The 21,926-nt window shown below is 52.7% G+C and overlaps 2 protein-coding genes across 2 annotated transcripts; one reads left to right on the forward strand and one right to left on the reverse strand.

The window, feature by feature from the left end:
• Window positions 1-38: 38 nt before the first annotated feature.
• TGME49_313400 (DnaJ domain-containing protein) lies at window positions 39-6,874 on the reverse strand. Its single transcript, XM_002364510.2, has 7 exons — window positions 6,349-6,874; window positions 5,555-5,656; window positions 5,097-5,268; window positions 4,381-4,484; window positions 3,833-3,916; window positions 2,754-2,939; window positions 39-1,980 (listed from the first exon to the last, which is right to left on the reverse strand). The coding sequence occupies exons 1-7, from the start codon at window positions 6,464-6,466 to the stop codon at window positions 1,865-1,867; spliced, it is 882 nt and encodes a 293-aa protein (XP_002364551.2). The 5' UTR covers window positions 6,467-6,874; the 3' UTR covers window positions 39-1,864.
• A 4,472-nt stretch (window positions 6,875-11,346) lies between these two features.
• On the forward strand, window positions 11,347-21,867 carry TGME49_313410 (proteasome 26S regulatory subunit; the record flags this gene model as incomplete). The annotated part of the gene is made up of 15 exons (XM_002364511.2): window positions 11,347-11,370; window positions 12,338-12,436; window positions 13,045-13,114; window positions 13,751-13,905; window positions 14,413-14,493; window positions 14,952-15,888; window positions 16,312-16,467; window positions 17,040-17,233; window positions 18,105-18,237; window positions 18,560-19,134; window positions 19,589-19,766; window positions 20,273-20,352; window positions 20,740-20,891; window positions 21,263-21,624; window positions 21,788-21,867. The coding sequence occupies 15 exons, from the start codon at window positions 11,347-11,349 to the stop codon at window positions 21,865-21,867; spliced, it is 3,276 nt and encodes a 1,091-aa protein (XP_002364552.1).
• Window positions 21,868-21,926: the final 59 nt, after the last annotated feature.

Genomic DNA, 21,926 nt, shown 5'->3' on the forward strand with positions numbered 1-21,926 from the left:
AGGGTCAAGAAAATCGACTTCACATCTGACTCACTTCACGGGTACTTGGTATACTAGTTAACAATCAAACTACGATGCACTTCTCCTGACTGGAAATTAGTTAAGCCCAGATGACGCTAGAAATCACGCGAGCGGCCCGTAAATAGACTTGACCGTGATAGAGTGGTAGCATCCCTTGGGAAGTAAGCCCTTCCACCGAAATCGGCAATTCGGTATCTCTGGATTGCGGCCGTAAGTGCACATACAAGTCTGCACTGATGTACGTTTTGGTGCTCGGACCAGGATTCCAAGTCCAGCCTGTCCGCCCACACCGACGGTTTAGGTCAGCTAAGTCAGTCAGAAACAGAGATATGCTGTACACAAAATACAGCAAGAGTTCGCCGCGCGCGGCGCTAGCGGACTCCACGATTTGCATTTTACTTGATGGTAACAGTATCTCTGGCTTCCGCACCAAAAACAATATCGCGTTCTCGCTCCCACAGTCCGGAAGGAGCAGAGAGTCCGAACGATAACGAATGCCACATGCTCGGTCGCTTCACGTCTGCTGCGAACTCTGTACGCCTTGAGTAGGCTACTGAGAATGTCGCGAAACTGCTCTCCCGTACTTATGAGTTTCTCCCTGTTCTTCCGCACTTCAAGAGCGGAGCGCCAATCGAGCCGGCATCTCGTGGTCTCGTACACAAGCAAAAATCGAACTGTGCGAAGAAAACTGTGCACACGCACGTGAGAAGATATTTGCCATAAACGTAAGTAGACATAGCCCGCGGTTGACCACGAACGTTTCCCCTTGAATAGAACAACCACTTGCGAACCCGAAAGACGATTAACGCAGAGATGCTACTGGGAGCACAGCAATAAGGATATTCGTTCGCCACCGAAGCGCATGCGAACGAGAGGCATTCCCCCAAACTGCCAAACAGATGAGAAAGAAGCAAAAGTTGAAATAACAAGCAAAGAGAAGAATGGAGAATCACGCACTTGAACCGAGATTGATCCGATTCCCGTGCTTTCCCTATTTCTGAACAGGTGGGATGCACGCTCGGCGCAGCAAGCACAGCAAAAACGGCGGAAGAAAACACTAAAGAGATAAAAACAAGCAGTGCCCCCTCCACCAGTTGCACGGTCTCGCAAGTCCTACGAGAAAAATCCCCACCGGATCTATCTTGCACCGCATTCCCCGCCGTTCACTCGACTCTTTTCGTCGTTCTCCTAACTCTGGATACCTCCAGAGAGACGTGGAAGACGCACATCTGTGTCCTTCCTCCGAAAAATCCCCTACCGTCGCATACAAATAAGGAGCCCGACTCCCGGTGGACATTGTTTACTCACGCGCATCTATCAGCGCATGCTTTTGTGTGAATCACCACACACACACCCACCCACATCTTCTGTTTGATCGGATGACTTCCACCGCAAAGGATCGGTTGTTTTATCACATTTTGCAAGGCCTCCACTCCACGTCCACTTGCATGCCACACCAAAAGAGCTCTGACACCGACATCAGGTCGTTCCCAGTGATTGCCTCCGGGCGCTAAGCAGCAGCGACGCACTTTGCCGCACCCCTTTTAGACACCGCCCTAGAAGACAGCGATTCTCTGCGCGAGACATCGGCGTCAGCCATTGGCTTTTCGCCCCCCTTCCGGATCCCGCCACCGTCGTCGTAAACCCATTTCTCTTGCGCCCGTCAAGCCAACGCAACTTCGCGTCGCTTCCCTCGCAGGGCAGAAGAGCGCCTGGTCGCCGTGTGTCGAAAGCTCTCACAAACTCTTCACGCAAAACGTGGCATCCACGGAAGCCCTCACGGCCGCGCGGCTGTACATACACCCCTGCCCTTTGGCCGCCGCACGACAGCTGCACAGCCTCGTCAGTGATAAACAATTGACCGAGAATGGCTGTGCCGGGAGGAAGATGGAAGTTGGATGCGACGAACATGTCCTGTTCCGTCGTCTTCTTCTTGAGTCACATGCCGGTGGACAGTGCCTGTTGGTGCAGCAACCACATACAGATAAGAAGGATGTGAAAAACAGTCTCAACCACGCAAAAGGCGAGATTCAAAATAGGAGGCACACCCCCGGTCTTGACCTTCTCAACTGCAATCAAGCACAGAACCACCTACGACAGAAAGAGACACCACGGCCTCGCATAGTTGTTGTTTGGGGTTAAAAGTCGCTCTCAACGACACCGGTGATTGCTCCTATTGATGTCCCCCCGTCTTCATCTAAACTCGTGTCTGAGATACGTGCTTTGAAGATTCGAAGAGTACCACATCAGCAGTTCGCAATTCGACATGCAGTCTGCGAAGACGTCTGCGCTCTCCGCGAACGACAAAAAACACCGAGCCGTGGCGGAAAAAATTAAGCAATCCTTCGATTCGCCTCGCAAATGCGAGTCGAACATTGAAAGTCGCTCCTCCCCCCCAACATCGGAGGAAACGGAAAGCATAAGTCCGCGCAAACCGAGAAAAAAGACATACGGTGCGTCCCGTACACGCACGGTATCCCAACGCCACTCCGAAGAGAAGTCAGTCCTTGAAATTCTGCTACCACGAGAATCGCCACAATGATAGAGATCGCCCTGTGTGGACACCGCAGACGACGACTGTTCCTCTGCCGCGAAATCACCCCTGTCCCAGAGCCAGCAGAACAGCTGAGAGTTCCCGCGTGTCTTCTTCGCCGGCGCTCTCCCCGAACTTCTTGCACTCTACAGACGTCTATCCAGATCGACAGCAGAGGCACATCGCTCTGCAGACTTACCATCGGGCTGAGTCACGACCTCCTCCGTGACGGTGACGCGGCGGCCGTTAACGATGCGCGTGGAAGTTGACGTAGATCGGCTAATGCCTCCCGCTCCCGACCGCGAAGAACTGCTCGACGAGACGAAAGAGCTACTCATATGAGACGAACCGAACGCCGGACCTGAGAACGCGTGCGTGAAACTCCCTGACAGCGCAGACGCAGAAGAAGAACGCATGCAACAGCGTTTTTCTTCACAGGCGACGACCGAACCAGGCAGACCCAACCCCAGTCTTCGCCGGTTGCAGAGGGGGCGGCAGAAGTCTTGGAACCGGAGCGAAAGGCTAAACGTCAACTTGAAGCAAATAGAGCACGCGGCGCTACAGTTGGCGACAGCTAAGGCCGCGCGCCTGGAGACCCACAGCAAGGGTGGAGTGGAAAATCAGGCTGTCAAGAGAGACAAGCGCCCACCAAGCCGGATCGCGAAATGCCGCCGCTTCTTCGCTTCTCTGTCTGTACAGCCTCAATTCCTCCGCAGATGCATGCGCCACACACCTCATAGATACTGTCCCCGAACAAACGATCCGCGATCCAGAACGGTGTAATTCAAATCAAATTTACAGATACACTCCGACGCCACGGAAACTTAGTATGACCTGAGAGGCCACTGCTCCCAAACCAACAGCAGGCAGAAAAGGCGTGAGGGTTGCAGTTAGGGAGGAGACCGTTCGCGCGTGTCATCCCCGCAGCTGCATGTACACGGGACTGTGGAGTTGTGCGATCTCCACGCCGAATCAGGAAGAGTCGCGGAGAGCAGAGAGGCGCCTCTTCACAGTTTCGACTGTGCGAATTCTAAAGTGGATGTGACGCGGGCAAAGACACAGAAAAAGACTAGCATAGTACAGACACCCAGTAGCGACTTCGTAACAGATCCTCTGAGTATCTCGGCACCGAACTCAAGTCCAAAAAGGGAGGTCGGAACGCGTTCGTTCTCGGAAATCGACTGCCGAGGCCCCAAGACGGATGAGTATCAATAAGTTGAAAGACAAACCGCTTCCGCCGTTTGGAAATGCCCCCATTTTCCTCCGCACGCAACTTACCCCCAAACGGATCGCCTCCGAAGAAATCTGCGAAAGGGTCTCCTCCAAAGAAGTTTGCCGAGAGGCTTCCGTGTGCTCGACGCACTGCGTGAGGAAAAGCAGACAAAAAAGAAAGGTAGTGTCGAAGGAATCTTTTTCTTGCGCATGCAGACGCGCCGGAAAAGGAATTCGAGACAAAGCTGGAAGAGATATGCAGACACGCCAAGCCCCCGCATCGACAGCAGAGAACATCGCGTCGATTGCTCGAAGAACCTGAGAGAGACCAACCGGACCGGATGGAGTGCTTGGCAGCAAGGGCTTCGGAAGGAAGAGAAATCGGAAACTGCCAAGAGACGAGAAGTTGCGGCCTACTCCTGTCTCTCTTATTCGTCACGCATGAAATTCACGACCTTGGAAGTAAAAGACAGACCCAAGTGCAAATGCGAATCCTTTCTTGATTCTGCTTCTCTGTTTGTCCATCTCTCGAAAGACACACGGACGTGGAGGACGGACGGAACGAGGATCTTCTGGAGAGTTCCGTTTTCTCAAGAGGTAAAGCCAAAACTCACTTGCGCCTCCGTGAGAGCTGGCGCGCCCAGGACGAGTCGAGCCAAAGGGAGAGAGACCGAAGTCTTGGCTGACCGTATGGAAAAGATCGTCGCCGAAAGGGCCTCTGAGGCAACGAGAGAAACAGATGTTCGGCGTAAATCATCAGACAGGACTCAGCAACAGAGAAACGACGCCGCGAACATCAGGAGAAACAGACGAACATTTCGACTCAGTCAGAATGCGAAGTGAACTGGTCCGCCCCTTCTCCATCAAGGTGTATGTACACAGAATACTGCCGGTTTCGGTGTTTTCCAGTCGACGTACGCACGCTGTCGCATGAGGCGCTACCAGAAAGGCAGCGTTCCCGAGACTCAGGTGCATGCACGCGAAGAAAAGTGGAAATGTGCATCGATATGTGAAACATTGTCGACCCACCCCTGCACTGGTCTCTCCGTCACATACGCGTCTCCGCAAACGAAGGAATATACTACAGAAACGGATACACGCAAAACTCTAGAAAATCCAACGAGACCACGTGGACGACATAACACTGAGGAGTGCAAACACACTTCGGTGTACATACACACGAGTACTAGACATGTATAGACACACCTGTACACACATATACAGTCATATATATACATATATATATATATATATCCAGAGGCATCCTTGCCGTTCGACAAATACACCTAGATATATAGAAGTGCATTTGCTGTGCAAGGCAAACACTTACCCAGGGCCGAATGCCATCTCGAAAATTCGTTGAGCATCTGCAAAGTGGAAGTTTCGGTGGAAGCGTTCGAACTCTGCAGCGGCGGCAGCTGCCTCCGCCTCCGCCTGCGCCGCGGAGCGCCTGCTGGTTGTCCCTCGTACCCGAGGGCCGTTCACGCCGAAACTGTCTGAAACTGGAAAGGCAGAAGGACAGACAGGCACCTCAGGGTGTGTGTACACCGAAGGGAAGAGCGGCAACCGCCGAGATAGGCACTGACACGCAGAAAACTTTCTTTGCCGGCGAACAGGGGACGAAATTGTCTTCACCAGCTTGTGAAGTTTCCTATTTCTAATCCTATAACGATTACGACTTGAAAAGATTAGAACCTGTCTGAGAGCCTCATGGGAGGTATCCACGCCGCGGAAGGACCACAAAAAACACAGGTGCAGTTCAACAAAAAGAGAGACGCTCGCACTCACGGTCGTATCTGCGGCGCTTCTCGGGATCAGAGAGGACCTCGTAGGCCTCGGAAATTTCTTTGAAACGCGCGGTCGCCTCATCCTTTTTGTCGATGTTCTTGTCTGCATGGGACGAAACACGCAAGGCAACAACGGGGCCTGAGAGGTAGAAGAGTGTCGAGCGAGAAGCCTTGTTTCTTCACATCGCTAAAAATAAACAAACACGAAGACAAGTCTATCTTTGAGATGCATTCTTTGAGTTGACCTCAAATCTCAACGCACCCCTGACAAAGTCTCTTCCGGCCTCCAGCTGCGGTGGACCCAGCGGATCTGTCCGACCGTCGGTTGTACATACAATCGAACTCGAGAAGGGGAGCGAATGCAGAAACGCGCTCCTTCGGCAAGAAACACTGGAAGAGCGGGTTCATGCCACAGATGCCAATTTTCTTGAGTCTTCCGGAAGAGAAGATCCAGTACGAACAGCGAGTCCTTTTCGCCTCGACGAAAAGCAACCAAAGACTAGAGAAGAACAAGTGCTCCGAATCCCCTTGTTTCTTCTGGAAACAGACTTCGGATACGTCGCACCGCATCGCTACCGTTTTTCGCAGGAAATCCAGGTTTTACTTGCAACAAGTTGTCAGGAAGGAGGACAGTCCTTTTGACTCCGCCGGAAGCCTTGGACACTGCACCCCTGGCCGCGTCGATTCGCGAGAAAACTGGGAGTTCCCTCACCGAGTATTAAGCAACTGGCACTTCGTTTCCACTCGTTTTTTTCACGGGTGAGAAACTTGCCGTCCATCAAAGTTGTGACGTACCTGGGTGCCAACGGATCGCCAGCTTTCTGTAGCTTTTCTTGATTTCATCGGCTGTCGCGGTCTTCGCGACGCCCAGAACCTCGTAGTAGCAACGAGGCGGGGTGTAATTTGAGGTCATCGTGGCTGGACTCCCTTTCACTTTCCGTCCAGCTGCTGGAAAAGGCGAAAAAGACAGGTTTTCGCGGGAGAAGCCAGGAAAAAGCGGCTGCGCAACGTAGACAAGGAGCGGGGGGTTGTGGAGGGCGAAACGACGGCGGCAGACACGTCGGTAACTCGCGCAGCGCGGTTTTTAATAGGACTGAGGCAGAAATCGAAAAACCCTGTTGCGCAACGAACAAGGAAAGGAGGACGTTAAGCAGCCAGCGCGTTGGAAAAGCAGCAGGGAAAAGGGTCACGACGGGGCAGCAGCCAAACGCGGCCCAGCACATGCAAGATGTGACAGCCTCTTTGAGAAAAGAATCTGGCACCCGATATTGATCCTCCTTTTGAGGCAACTCACATTTTCCGTGCGGAACGCTAGCTTGTTGGTTCACTTGAGAAAAATAACCGCGAGAAAAGACCCGCGTCCCCTCATCTACAGAAATTGCGCAAAGACGCCCCTGGCAGCCGAGTGCGCTCGTCCTCGAAGTCACTGTTTTCGGAGTTATGCGCACCGAGTGCCTTGAAAGCGTGAGGAGGTGCTTTCAGACGAATCCTGCCGACGATCTTTGTCGGCTGATGAAAGCAGAGATGCCTTAGAAAGCGCTTCTCCTTCGTCTCGGCGGAGTACTCGGCGACTCTAGACCCTATTTTGTGGTTCACGATTCCTGCGCAGCAAGCATTCTTTGTCAGCTTTTCTGTGGCGACAAATGTACAGCAAAACCTCTCTTTTACACAAGGCTTCACAGGATAGAGGACCAGAGTGAAAGAGCTTCTCTGGAACGTCAAAAATCGCGCACTTGCTGCGTGGTACGTTGCCTAGACGGCAGAACAGTCTGTCGAAATACCACCAAGCGCCTTAGTAGGATGCAGACCGAAAAAAAAATGAATGCAGGAAACAAGGATAACAATGATGCCAACAAAGGCTGCGGCAGGGATAGTGCCTGCTAGTTGCAACGCAAAAAGCATGGGGAAACACCCGTTGCTGTTTCTTGTTTGATTTACAGGTGCTTCACTGAGCAGATTCCAAAGATGCTTCATTCTTGACACAGACACATGACTGTGCTACACGACGGCTAATAAGGCCCGAAGCGGATCTGATCCCTTTTCCCACCTCTGAGGCCTAGTTGAAGCTCTAAGCTGAATGTTCTGGCATCGGAACCACCGAGGGCAACTGCAAACATTGTACGAGTTACACAGCGTGTACGCCAAAACACCGGTCGCCACACCAACGGAAACATCCATTTTAGTACGAGTGTCCTCACGCAGCATTGCATTCGAACCGGCGAAACAGACGCGGCACGAGAAAAGAGTTAGCAGTTCAAATTTCGTGAAGGAGTTGATTGAATGCCACAAGCCTGTCAAGACGCACCCAGGCGTGCGGGATAAACCCACAGAAACCAGAAAACCTTGACTTGCGAGAATCCATGCTGTTCGTTTATTCGAAATAATTACAGCGATGCCGAAAGCAGATGAGCATCAGTCCATAAACTCCCAGCAGTAGCGAGTGAAGTGTCGGAGAGTCGAGTGTTATCCATGTAAACAGACTAGCCCCAACTGGATGCCTCAAGAAGTTGACTTCACCGTTCTCTCCTAGCCGTGTCGAAAACTGACTCGGGAAATGAACCATGCAGTCAGAGGCCAATGCGATGGTTCGGCGCTTTAGACAATGCAGAATCAGGAAGCGCTTTGTTGGAAGGCTTTTTTGTTTCTTCAATGCGAAACTGGATCTGACGATGACAGCCGCTTTAAGCCCCGCAAACGGGAGCTCTTCGTGACGAACTGTGTTCAGAATACGCCGCCCCCACAACCACAGTTAATGCTTACCAAATGCGCCACAAAAAGAAACCTCTGAACGGCTATCGAAATTGGCGCTAGTTTTCCAGGATTCCCCAGAGTGGGAGTTTCTGCGTTTTGTGCCGGAATGAGGTGTCCACGCGTGCTCAGCTATTTACTGAAACCTGTTCTCAACGGCACTGTTGCTGCCCGCAGCTCTTGTTCCAAGACTAAACTTGGACTTCCCTTTCTGTCCATTATTACCTTTCCAGCTAACTCTCTCGTTGAAGCTTCTTGCCAGAGCGTAACAACGCTGCTGTTGCTTCGCTGAAAAATCCACCGAGGTCGGCGTGAGCTTGTGTTTCAGGTTTTTTTTTCGAAAGCGGTGTGAGCAGCAGAACAGAGGGTCTCCTAGGCTTGCAGCGGTGAGCACTTTCTGCTCTATTTCCCGAATCTCAGATCAGATAATCACGGAAATTTTTTCCTCTCGGTCTTCCATATTCGCATGTATATTTCTCGTACCACTTTTACTTTGGGAAAGACATGCCTTCTCTCTTAGGCGTGTTCTCAGAGATCTGACAGAAACAACTTTTGGAGCAAGCCCCTGATTTCCTCTGCCTCTTTCTCTAGGTTTGCCTCTGTGATGTAACTCCGAAAAAACAGGTAGTTTGTGGGGAACACGTACAATGGACGCAGCAAAACGGTCCATCCGCAAATGTGCATCTCAAAAGACAGATCTGGATCTACTTCACTCAGAGATCGCAATTGCTGGAAGGCGATCTTCATCGTAGATGGAGCGCTATGTGACAAGGACATGAAAAAGACGAGGACACGCGTGGCATGGCGCCTGTTGAGTCACTCGAGGAACGCTTTCCACTCCCGGTATGTACGGTCGATGCGAGACTATGCTTGATAACCGCTACTGCTCGAAGTATGCATTACCTCCTCTCGGCAGCACTGTCAAGCCTCCTCTTCGTGTGGTTCTCAAGGCAGGACTAAGGTCCCCCGGCTCTTTGTTGCGTTGTTGTCTGTGCTGTCGGCGACAATCTGCGCACTGACACTTTTTTCCCACTTGTTTTCCCCCGGGAGCCTGGCACCGCTTTCTCCTGCAGTGACAACGTCGTGTGGTACGGCAGGAGAATCTGTTGCTCGCGGTCAGTAAAAAACAAGAGAGTCTCTCCCATTGTCCATATGCGCGTGGCGTCGCTCATTCTAAGGTGACAGTGTGTCGTCACATTGTGTCGGCGTTCTCCCGTGCATCCACCACGTTGACGACTCCTGAAGTCGCCTCACAATGGCTTGCGAGTGCAGTGCTTGGAATGTCGATGAGGAGAAAACACTTCCTCGAGCAACATTTGATACCTACCACCCAAGACACTTTTTTCCATACCGCAGAAACGAAGTCGAGACGAACCAAAGAATCTGCGGTGTCTGTCTTAAGTTCCTTGTCGTCCACTTGAACGCAGGTGAAACCGCGTCACAGAGAGGACGTCAAAGCTTCGGTTTGCAGAGCGGCGGCCGGAAATGCACAGAAACGACAGAGACTCCGACTTCAACGGTGACCGGGACTCGTGTCGACCCTTTTTCTCGAGAGTTTGCACCACGCGTTTGTAGACTGTTGGTTTTGGTCTTGATTGACTGTCGCTGCTGTTTGCCAGTCCTATGTTGTATCGTGTGTCGCTTCTAGAGCACGTCAGAACTCCGTCAACTTGCAGTCGGGACCCTTTCGTCCTGTTTCAGGAGAGATGTGGACCACGATGAAACTCTGTCTTTGAGCAAGTGAACTGTGTAGCGTCGTGGTCGCTCCTCTCTCTGCTGTTCGACGGAACACGCTTCTCGACAACAGGGTTCTTCAACTTAAACGGGAGAGTGTCGCGCAGTTCACACACCGCGCCGAAAGTACACGAATCTCCACGCCTGTGCATGTGGAGGAGAAACGAACTTGGATTTCAGGCGTTCAGCGACGAAAATAGAAGGCGCGGAAGACAAGCGCATTTTCGCGGTCTGCACGTGACTTTTGTACCAGCGCAGGTTGCCTGGCAAAGAGCGCTGCGACTTTTTCACACTGTCCTCTCCCTCTCTGCGAGTTAGGCGCACAGAAGCAATAGAGGACCTCCGAAATTCGTATTTTCTCCGTTCAGCTTTGAAAAGAGTCGAGCTGCGTGCGCAGACAACTTTTCTGGCGACGTCTAGGGAACTCTGCGTCGGTCGTGTCCGACTCTCCTTCACCCTTCAGACCTCTCGTGTGTCTCCCGCGAGTTGGAGAAAACTCTCCAGGTGGAGGATCTTCGCTGGGGACCGCTTTTTCTCTTATGCGCTGTGGCTGTAGCTCGTGTATTTCGCCAGTCTCTCGCTTCCTTCATCGTGCCACTGTCTTCGAATTTTCTCTGTCCTCTCCCATTCCCGAATTCCCCGGGGGTGGACTCTGTGTGCCCTGATCTTCCGCATCAGCCTGGGTCGGGTCTGATCGTACACATCCGCTTTTTCTCCACCGTTTCCCGCGGCGTTTTCTCGGAAAAACGCATAGTCACTTTGCTTCTTCGGTGCGCGGCACCGACGTCTCCAGTCTTGTGTTTCGCTTCGTTCCGTCGCTTCGTTTGCCTCTCTCCGCGTTCGGACCCCCTTCAAGACAGAGCAGGCGTCTGTCCGCGACGTCTCTCGCTGCTGCGGGTTCCCCATTGCCGGTGAAACGTGTAGGTTTTCCTCTCTGCTCGCGGCTTTGGAGGCTGAAACAAATAGCTGACACAGACGGAGAGCGTCAACGGGAAAAACGACGCCGAAGGAGGCCGTGCTTCCCGACTCGCGCCCTGCGCCCGAGACAAGCGGGTGTTGACTCCGGCGTTCCGTCACACACACCGCAATCTCCTGACACTTTGGTGATCGTTCCTCGCGGCCAACAGGGAAGAAAAAAGAGATCCGCAGAAGGCCAACAGTTTTGGAAGGTCCTCCACAGCCCTCCAGAACGACAGCCATTGCTTTTCCCGGACCTTTCGCCCTCGAAGTTTCCGTCGGCGTCGGCTGCGGGAGTCGACCCAGCGCGCATTGTCTGTATACCCGAACCAAAGTGCCCTTACTTTCTTCACCATGGCGAACGACGAAAACAAGAAGGTAGGCCCGCGTTCAGCTGCTTGTCTGGCGCCTCTTTGATCCGCTCTTTTCCTCGACTTGGCTTCTTCCGTAGAGACGGCGGAATTCGAGAGGCGGTCTCGCCTTGTCGGGAGTTCTGCTTTTGACAAAAAGGAAGAAAAAAATGTGTACACGACCGCTGCTCTTTCTCTTTTTCCCTTGTCCGTTCGAATTCAAGGTTTACGGACGTGGAGTGCATTTCTTTTGGGGAGAATCCGCCGGGCACTGTCTCGCCGTTTCCTTCCGTTTCATAAGGGCAATGCACACAGATTCTGTCTTTCTTCCATGCGCTACATACGATTCCTGTGCTCTGGACGCTCTATGCGACACCGCTACGTGGACGTTATCCCCGTCTGTGGCTTTTTAGACTTCCGCCTGTCGCGCTCCTGTCCCCTCGCCTCGCCTGTGCATAGGTATCTCTCTCTCCCTATCCACCCCTGGACAACTGTGTCTTCATAAGGGTACACAATACCTCTCAGAGACAGCACGGTGCTCGACCTGTTTGGCGTCGTCTGTCGAACCGCTTGGATGCCACCATTTCAGCGTAGAGGGACCAGACAAATGCGTTCCCCCACTGACTCTCGAGAGATCTTTCGATTGCCTCGGTCGTTTAGAACCCATACTTGTGCCCCCGTACATCTACCTATCTAAATCTGTCTACATTTCTCTATCTGTATCTGTGTAGCTGTATCTATCTGCATGTATGTGTATATATCTGTATATCTATATCTGTATCTGTGTCTGTATCTCTATTTATCTACCTATCTCTATCTCTATCTATATATCTGTATATATCTATCTGTCTATTTATGTATGTCTGTCTATAGTGCATGGGTGTACATGATTGCAGGGACACAAACGCAGTTTCATCGGCATGTCTGTGTAGAAGGCAATGCCTCCTCTTTTTCATTTTTCTACTTATTCGGAGGTGCCTGCCTGTCTCCTGCAGCTCGTGGCGATCCAGGCATCGGCCAAGGACCCTACGCAGACCGGAAAGGAGGGGAAGGAGAAGAATGGCGACAAGAAGAAAAAAGTCGAAGATGAGCTGGTGCGTGCGTCTTCTCTCTCTCCTCCGCAGCTGTCTTTTTCCTCTCCGCGGAGACTTCTTCCGAGGGTCACATTATGAGGCAGGGCATGTCTGGAACGACGAGAAAACTCAGATCGTCATCCCCGATTGATACGGAACGACGTAGAATTAAAACGTCAAAATCGTGAAAAGTCGGGTCTTCACAATCGGTTGTATTTATCACGTTTTTTAATACATGTTGTGAAGACGGAAGGGGGAAAAAGCGAAAGATATGTCGGTGCGAGGATCCTCCTTTTCTCTTTTTTTCCTCATCTCCCGGGAATCTCTTCTCATCTCTTTCTATATCTTCTCGGCAGCGACATACGCGCCTCCGCTGTCGTTTACGAAGGGGGAAGGATGGTAAATCCAATGAGCAGTGAGTTTTTTTGACTCCTCTCTCCGACGCTCTTCATGCTTTCGTCGAAGAATAGGGTGACTTGCTTGTGCCCTGCTCGATTTCGGGCGTTGTCTGCTCTCTTGACTGCGATTGAGTCACCTTCCTCTCCTCTTATTCACATTCAAACATGTAGATGCACGCGCATGCTTATCTCTCCGGGGGGACTTTCTTTGGTGTTTTACACTCCCTGCAGACAGAGGAAGACAAGAAAATCAAAGAGGACATGGAACTCCTCGTGGAAAGGCTGCAGGACCCGGAACCAGGTGAGCAGACGCCGAATTGCATGCATAAGGAAGTCTACGCGAATCCTGGAGTCCACGCATGCAGTTGAGAAGGGGGTCAACAGAACCCACGATCGACAAAGTGAGATGGAAAATCTTTCGACGCGAGATTGTGATACATTTCTTCCTTGTCGCATGCAGTTCGCGTCGGCGACGCGGAACGATACTTTTATAGCCGTCTCCCAGTGAGGTTCACACAGTTCGACCCGGTCTGCATGTTCGTCTTCGCTTTTGGTGTCTCGCCCAGACGCCTTTCTGTCTTTTTTTCTGGCTCCTCCGATGGCGTTCGCGTCTTTTCTTCAGCGCGGGAAACCTTCCGTGCTTCTAAGGGGGCTTGTCTGTTCGTCTCTTCTCCCTACTGTTTCTGTCGCTCTCATGTCTCTTTTCACGGCTCTGTGTGCCGCTCTTCTCGCGTCGCTTCCTTCTCTTCTCTCTACCGGATTTCGCCACTGTTCTCTCCCGCAACGCACCTCGTTTGCATTTTTCGCCCTCGTCTGCCGTCTCGCGTTTTCGGCGTGTCTCTGAGACTTTTTTTGCGTTTCTCTGTGGCACCGCATGTTGGAGCAACCTGGACATCTGTGTGTGCGAATCCGTCTCTCGCCTTCTCTCGCTGTTCAGGCGTCGTCGCCCTCGCGCTCCAGACGCTGTCTGTACAGCTGAAGGCGGCCACGTCTTCGATGACGAGTGTGCCGAAACCGCTCAAGTTTCTTCGTCCCCACATTCCTGTCCTCATCGCCCACTATCACCGCCTAGCGCCTGACGACAAAATCAAGGTGAGTGGACGAAGTGGACGAGAAAAAAAACGCAGAACAGCCTGCAGCTCCCGCAAACTGCATGCGTCGAGTGTATGCCCAGTTGAGGCATATGCCGCAGCTTCAGCAGCTGGCTCGTGCGAGGCGAGTCGGACTGACACCCGTATTCACTTCTTCTCTCTTGCACACATTTCCTCACAGGAAAGTGTATTTGCAGGATTTGTTTATTCATCTGCGGACGCGTGGCAGGTACACACAGGTGTATGTACACGCAGAGGCACGTTTGCTTCCACGCGAAAGAAGGCCTGCATGCGCATGCGTCATAGACCGAAGGCAACGTCTTTTTTTCTTGTAGCCAAAGTTTTGTGTCGACTTCGTGGCCTTCTGGAAAGAGTCTCCGCATCTCGCGCCTGTGGTGTCTGTCATCTTCTCTCGCCATTGTTTGTCTCTACCGCGTTCTTCGTCGTTACTCTCCACGTTTCGTCGCGTTGTGTCTTTCTCTGTCCCCCTTCGTTGCGCGCCTCTCAGCCGGATTTCGCGATGGTCCTCGCTGTTCTCTGCACGACCTGCGGCGACGGCCAGCGGCGCTCTCTGCACTTCTGCTTGGAGGTAAATCGAGATGTTTACGACGGAGACGCTGTGCCTGTCTACGACTCTGCATTTGTTTTCATATGCTTTTCATGCAGATGAGAGCTTCCACTTTCTTGTGAATCAGTGATGGCCAACAGAAATGCCTGCCCATCCATGTCTTCAGCGTCTGTAAACGCCTGCCTGAACCACACAGAAATTGTGCTTCGAGTGTGGAGACACGAGCGCCCTAAAGCGCGAGCCGCCAACTAGCTTTGTCTCGGGGTCCGCGCCTCTTCATCTCTCTCTGTCTGTGGCTGTTTACCTCTCTCGGTCTGTGTCTCTCTCCGTGTCCACCTCCCTTCCGTTTCTCTGCCTTCCTCGAGCTCTCCGTCTGTCTCCTTCCTGCGTTCACGCATTTCTTGCAGCTGTGTGTGTGAATTTTCTTTCGCCATGTTTTTCGCCCAGCTTGTTCTCGTTTTCTCCCTGTCTCCTCTCAGGGCGGGTGCAGAGACATCGCGAGTTGGGGCTTTGAGTTTCTTCGCAACCTCGCGGGTGAAGTGGCGGCGGCGTTCGCAGACATCCACGGCGAGGAGAAGAAGGCAGGCGCGGTGGAAGAGGATCTGCTCGCTTCCTCAGACGCCGCGGCCGGCTCTCCAGAGAGCCCTGCGCCCGGCGAGACAAAGGCCGGGGAGGCCAAGAAGCCTGCTGAAGAGGAGGCGAAGACGAAGAAGCCGTCTCTGGCGCTGCAGATCTCGATGGTGGTGCCGCTGCCGACGCTAGCTCAGCTGAACGCGGTGGTGGACTTGATTGTGCCGTACTACATGACACACAATGCGGAATGCGACGCGATCGACCTGCTCTCTGAGGTGGAGCGCGTCGAGAGCGTCGCGGCTCACGTCGACAGCAACAACTTCCAGCGCGTGACTCTGTATCTCCTTGCGATGGCGAACTACGCGGCGTCTCTGGAGGAGTACACGCGCGTCCTCGGCGTCGCCTACACGATTCTGCTCGACCAGAAGCAGTGGTTTGACGCGATGCGGGTGGCTCTGAAGATGCCGAACTCGGACGCGGAGAAGACCGAGAAGATCCAGGCTGTCGTCGAGCAGTGCCGCGCTGCCGGGGACCCGCTGATGGTGAAACAACTCGCGCTGCTGCTCGGCAGACAGGGCGTCGACTTTGACTTCGAGGATGAACAGACCCAGCGCCTGAACAGCGGGGAAGAACTGTCGAACTTCTTTCTCCTCCTCGCGAAGGAAATGGACGTCCTCGAGCCCAAGACGCCGGAAGACGTCTACAAAACTCACCTGGAAGACGGCGCGAGTCGCAGAGGCGCCGCCGCAGCTCTCGACAGCGCCAAGCAAAACCTCGCGTCCACCTTCGTAAATGCACTCGTCAACGCAGGCGCTTGCAAAGACAAGCTGATGCTTGCAGACGGTTAGTGGAACTGGCCTCGGCCGGGGCAGGGGCAAGAGCAGGAGCGGCAGAGAGAGAAAAGACACAGAGGGAAGAACAATAGAGAGAGGAAAGGGCGAGAGACAGAAGGGAAGGAGAGAAAGATAGGCAGTCGAGGAACGGGGGAGGATGTCAAATTTCTTGCGAGACAGGGGGAGACTGCCGTTCTGAGCGGGTTGCCGAGGCGCGTGCGAAAACGGAAAGTGGAGAAGAGAAAAACGGAAAGGACAGGAACGCTTCTTCGAACGCGCCAACTGCCGCGGGGTGTCTCAACACTGTCGTCGATCCCGCCTTGCGGCTAACGGCGCGCCGCAGCTTCAGCTCACTCCACATTTGCCTTCTGGGCCTTCCTCGCGCAGCCACTCCGCCCCATTTGCGCCGAGTTTCTCCGCTCTTTGCTTTCAGGAGGTTCCTGGCTGTACAAAAACAAAGAGCACGGGATGATGTCTGCCGCAGCTTCACTCGGTGCCATTCTTCTGTGGAACGTAGACGAAGGCTTGTCTCACCTCGACAAGTACCAGTACTCCTCAGACGCAAACATCAAGGCCGGAGCACTCCTCGGTGGGAGAACCAGAAAACGCAGAACTGACTTTTCTTCTCTGGGGCAGGGGACTTGTGTCGCGCTGGACGCGCAGCGACTGTACAGACGCCGAAGTGTCTCCAGTCGAGAGGGGCGACCTGTCTCTGTGTGCCTGCAGGGCTGTGCTTGTGTGGGGTGTGCGAGCGGTGAAGGGATGGCGCCGATGACAGGCCGAAAAGCTTCTGAGGGTCGGGGGGAGGGGGGGGGGGCGGGAGGAGGGGAATTCACAGAGACGCTTCTTGTGAGTTGTAGGATCCACCAGTTTGCAGTCACGTCCATCTCTCTATGGAGATGGGCGTCTCTGTGTTTTCTTCTTGGATCAAAGAGTTACGTAGTAATATGCATTAATATACATTAATATGCATTAATATACATTAATATGCATTAATATATGTTAATATATATTAATGTATATTAATATATGTGTATATAGTAAGTGAATACGTCGCTCCGTCGCTGCGTCCGTTTGCCGTTCGCCTTCCTCGTGCGTTCGAGGATTTATGGCATGTTCGTCTGCGTCTGCATGCAGAGGTCGGCTTGTTTTTTTTCGCAGGTTTCGGAGTGCTGAGCAGCAATGTGCGACACGAATGCGACGCGGCGTTCGCTCTGTTGAAAGATCATCTTGAAGACTCGGCGGAGGGGGGGCGCAGCGCGCCATGTCAGAAGGTCGGAGCAGTCGTTGGCCTGGGCTGCGCTCATGCAGGCACAAAGCGCGTCGACGTCATGGAGGCTCTGACCGTAGTGATTGTAAGTGTCGAAGTTTGGAACGAATTTCCAGCTTTGCTTTTCACCAGGAAGCAGTGCAGCTCGACTCTCCTTCCCTTCTGGAGCTCTCTGCTTCTTTGCAACAGCCCTTCTGTTCCACGCCTTCACTGTATAGGAATCGGTTTTGAGAGAGTTCGACGAAAACTGACGTGTATCTATAGGAATCGGTTTTGAGAGAGTTTGACGAAAACTGACGTGTATCTATAGGAATCGGTTTTGAGAGAGTTTGACGAAAAGTGACGTGTATCTATAGGAATCGGTTTTGAGAGAGTTCGACGAAAACTGACGTGTATCTATAGGAATCGGTTTTGAGAGAGTTCGACGAAAACTGACGTGTATCTATAGGAATCGGTTTTGAGAGAGTTTGACGAAAACTGACGTGTATCTATAGGTATCGGTTTTGAGAGAGTTCGACGAAAACTGACGTGTATCTATAGGAATCGGTTTTGAGAGAGTTTGACGAAAACTGACGTGTATCTATAGGTATCGGTTTTGAGAGAGTTCGACGAAAACTGACGTGTATCTATAGGAATCGGTTTTGAGAGAGTTCGACGAAAACTGACGTGTATCTATAGGAATCGGTTTTGAGAGAGTTCGACGAAAACTGAAGACGCTCCAGGAAAAGAGCTGAAAAATGTCCATCATCGATAATGAAAGGAATACTCCTGCATCCGGAAAAAGCTCACACCACGAACGTGGATTGCTTCAAGAACTTTTGCGGAGAAGAGGTAGAAACAGAAGAGGGTCCTCTGTGTGGAAACTGGCGGTGTCTTCCGCCCGTTTTGACCTCAGTCGACAGAAAGGGAAGAAGAAGTTCAACTTGTTCCGGCTGCCATGCGCGGATGCGACTCAGGTCGACAGTTCTCTGCCGGTCGAGTGCAGCGCCTTCGCCGCGGTCTCCCTCGGACTTGTGTTCGTCGGCAGCTGCAACCAGGAAGCGGCGGAGGCGATTCTTACGACGCTCATTGACCGCTCCTCCGTCGAGAGTGAGTTTTGCACTCTGCATTTGCGACAAGATCGAGACGAAGACCTCAAAAAGTTTACAGAAAAAAACACAAAGACACAGATAGCAGAGTTCAGCGATAGCCACTCACCTATATGTCTATGCATGTCTTTACTTATTTTTAATTGGTGATGCCCACGCAGATAGAAGGTAAACATATTTATATATCGTTACAGGAACTGTGCGCAGATATATATATTTTTGTATTTTTTATATTTACGGATACTTGGTGTCGCGTGTGAGAGTCTGAAGGCGTGTATTAGGTGCATTGCGGGTGTGAAACTTCTCTTTTCCAATTTTCACAGAGGGCCTGGACTCGCCGTTGTGCTACTACTTTGCGTTGGGATTGGGGCTGTTGTTTCTGGGTGCGCGCGACGCATGCGAGCCGACGCTCACTGCCCTCGAGGCACTGGGCTCCGCGGCGCCGGCGGAGACGCAGCTGCGGACCTGTCTCCTCGCGGCCTACGCCCAGCGGACTGTCGAAGGACTCGCATACGCCGGAAGCGGAGACGTTCTGAAGGCCCAGAAATTCCTCAGTTTCTGCGGAGAAGCGCGAGACAAGCAGTACTGGGCCGACCTTCTCAACTCGAAGTCCGGAGAGGAGGCAGAGAAGAAGGAAGAGAATGGGCAGGAAGAGAAGAAGGAGGATAAGGAGAAGCAGGAGAAGCAGGAGGAGAACGAGAAGAAACAGGAGAAGGAGAAGAAGGAGACCGACGTCGGTGGGGTGACAGGAGCTACGCGGGCGAGAAACCTGGCAGGGTCCGAAGACGAGGAAGATGAAGAAGATGGACGGAAGTTAGACCAAGCTGTCGCCGTCATGAATCTCGCTCTCCTCGCCTTCGCCGAAGATGTCGGAGCTGAAATGAGTCTCCGCATGATGGTGAGACCAGTACCGTCACGAGAAGCAAAAAAAAACCAGAAAAATGACGCCTCCTTACAATTGTGTCTTCCAATTCAATATCTACTTATAGTCGTATATATAACTATATATATATATATATATATATATATATACAACCGTGAGAGTGCATGTTGTGAAGGAGTGACTGTCAGCGGTAGAGTGTTGCTGTTTTTTCTGTGCGTTCGCTTGTCGTGGCGACTGAGACTCGTTTTTCGAGTTTCCTTTCCTCGCCATCAATCTTTGTCTCCTCTGCGTTGTTTGTCCTCCTGTCTCTCATCCTCTTGTTGCTTTTTTGTCCCTCTCCTTTCTTCTTCTCGTGCTCCTCTCCTCTCTCGGCTTTCCTTGTCCTTCCACGCCCCACTGCCCGCCCCCTTTCGCTCGGGCTCTCTCCGCCCACCTCGCGTCTCCGCCGTACGTTCTTGGTTTTTTTCAGGATCACCTTCTGCAGTACGCGGACCTGCCGCAGCGTCGTGCTGTGCCGCTCGCGCTCGCCCTGCACTCGCCTTCTCGGGCGAAGCCGGGGGTAATCGACACTCTGTCGAAGCTATCTCACGACGCAGACGCGGACGTCGCTCTCAACGCCATCTTCGCCATGGGCGTCGTCGGCGCAGGTAAAGAACACAGGCTGCTTGCGGTGCCGCTTGCATCGGCGAGGACTCCTTCAAGACTGTGTCTGTTGAATCGCCCCGGGCGCGACAGTCTCTGCGATGGGCGGCGTCTAGCCTCTGAGGCGCATGTGCCTTTCGTCCTCCGCCCCAACTTCTCGTGTGCTCGCTGAGGCAGAGAACAGACCTCTGGCTGTGGTGGAAGGACCGTCTGAGCAAGGGATGGTCCACTTTTGTTTTGCGTTTACTTCCACGAAGCAGAATTACGGACTGTGTGTTCGTGTCAGTCCTCGAGAGTGGATTTCATGTATGACGTCGAAGAAATCCTGAAGGCCTACGAAGGAAACCGTTGGGATGTAAATAGGGAATCCTGTTTTAACCTTTCGAAGAGTCGACGGGAGAAGACCTGACTGCTCTCTGTCGACACAGGGGACGCACTGTTTGCTGTGGTTGAGAAGCGCGGCGCCAATGCACTCGGAAGAGGAGCGTCTGTCTCTCGCTCTTTCTCGCAGGCACAAACAACGCACGCATCGCTGGACTTCTTCGATCTCTCGCTTCCTACTACGGCCGAGATGGAAATGCACTCTTTGTTGTAAGTTTCGCATTTACGAAAGCAAAAGACCTCCTCGCCTCTCTTTAGCTAGAGTTTGCCTCCTTTGCGTCTTTTCTCCCTTCCGCTGCTTCTCCACGCTGTTTTCTCGCGTCTCCGTCTCTTCTCGCCTTCTTCGCCTTCTTCATGCCTCACAGAGTCTCGGTCGCATTTCCCCCTGTCACCCTGGCGTCGCCCTGTACATACACCGTCTTGACAGCTCCTCTGCTGATATTTCCATGACTTGTTGGGGCTCGTGGAGTCGGAGCGGTTCGAGTGAGTCTGTGTCCTCTGGAGACACCGGCGCATTTGCGTTTCCTCTGCTTGGTGGCTGGATCGTGCTTTTCGTTTTTCATTGCTGCAGCGCTGCCTTTTGTGACTGTGCCGTAGATCCGACTCGCGCAAGGCCTTCTCTACATGGGAAAAGGCCTCCTCACGATCAATCCTCTCCACTCCGACAGATTTCTCATCAACAACGTCGCCCTCGGCTGTCTCTCAGTCATCATGCACACTTGCCTCCACATGCGGACAACGATTCTCGGGTGAGAAGAGTCTTTCGACTCCACTTTTCGCGAGATCTTTTTTTCTGCCTGAGAGACTAAGCGCGGCAAGTGAAGACAGTGCAGGGCCGATGCATCGATGTCTGCACACAAATGGACCTCCGTAAACTTGTGGGTCTTCCATGCAGGTCCACATCTCTGTACTTCCACTTGTACGCTTACATACATCCAGACATAAACCTATATATGAATATGTATGTATATGTATATACTTATATATATATATATATATTTATGTGTATGTGTGTGTAAATGCATGTGTGTGAATCTCCGCGTGTGTAGGCACATGCGTGGGGAGATGTCTCTGAACGTGTGGTGAAAAAGTTGAATCTCCTGGTGTGTTCTGTTTTCAGAAAGTACCACTATTTGTTGTACTACCTCTTCCCGGCCATGCAGCCGCGGATGCTGTTCACGGTCGCCCCCGTCAGTCAGTTGCCGCAGGCCCAGCCGAGCGCAGAGAGCGCGGAGTCTCCGGAGTCGAGCGCCGGAGTGCCAACCGCGGGCGCGGCTGGAGAGACCGAGGAGACGATGGAGAAAGAAGTGGATGTCGCGGAAGAAGAACTCAAGATGGCTTGTCTCTCGGCGCGCGTCGGCGAGGCAGTGGACATCGTCGGGCAAGTGGGGAGACAGCCGAAAACGATAACGGCCTTCCAGACGCACACAACGCCAGTGCTCCTCAGCTACAGCGAACGTGCAGAGCTCGCGACTGACGAATGTAAGCGCAAAGAGAGAAGAGAAGTGACATGGGAGAGAGAGGCGGGACCGGGGCTCGCGACGCCTTCGCTGCTTTCGTTTTCTGCGACGTTCGTGGGTCGCTCCTGATCTGTTGTTCGCCACTGACGGTGGATCAGAACTCGCTCTGCGTTGTCGGTTTTCAGATGTACCTCTCGCGAACGTCCTTGAAGGCGTAGTCATCGTCAAGAAGAACCCAGACTTCAGACCTGCCACGACTGCCTGAGCCATCGAGAAAGCAGCGAGAGAGCTTCTGTGGGAAGAGAGAAACCAAGATCAAGAAGA

This window comes from Toxoplasma gondii, chromosome XI (genome assembly GCF_000006565.2).
Source record: "Toxoplasma gondii ME49 chromosome XI, whole genome shotgun sequence".
Classification (NCBI taxonomy): Eukaryota; Apicomplexa; class Conoidasida; order Eucoccidiorida; family Sarcocystidae; genus Toxoplasma; species Toxoplasma gondii.

Coding starts and splice junctions, on each gene's coding strand:
- TGME49_313400 (XM_002364510.2), bottom strand. CDS start 6,466: ATGACCTCAAATTACACCCCGCCTCGTTGCTACTACGAGGTTCTGGGC. Junction 5,657..6,348: donor GGCGATCCGTTGGCACCCAG/GTACGTCACAAC, acceptor CGTCCCATGCAG/ACAAGAACATCGACAAAAAG. Junction 5,269..5,554: donor GAAGCGCCGCAGATACGACC/GTGAGTGCGAGC, acceptor CTGCCTTTCCAG/TTTCAGACAGTTTCGGCGTG.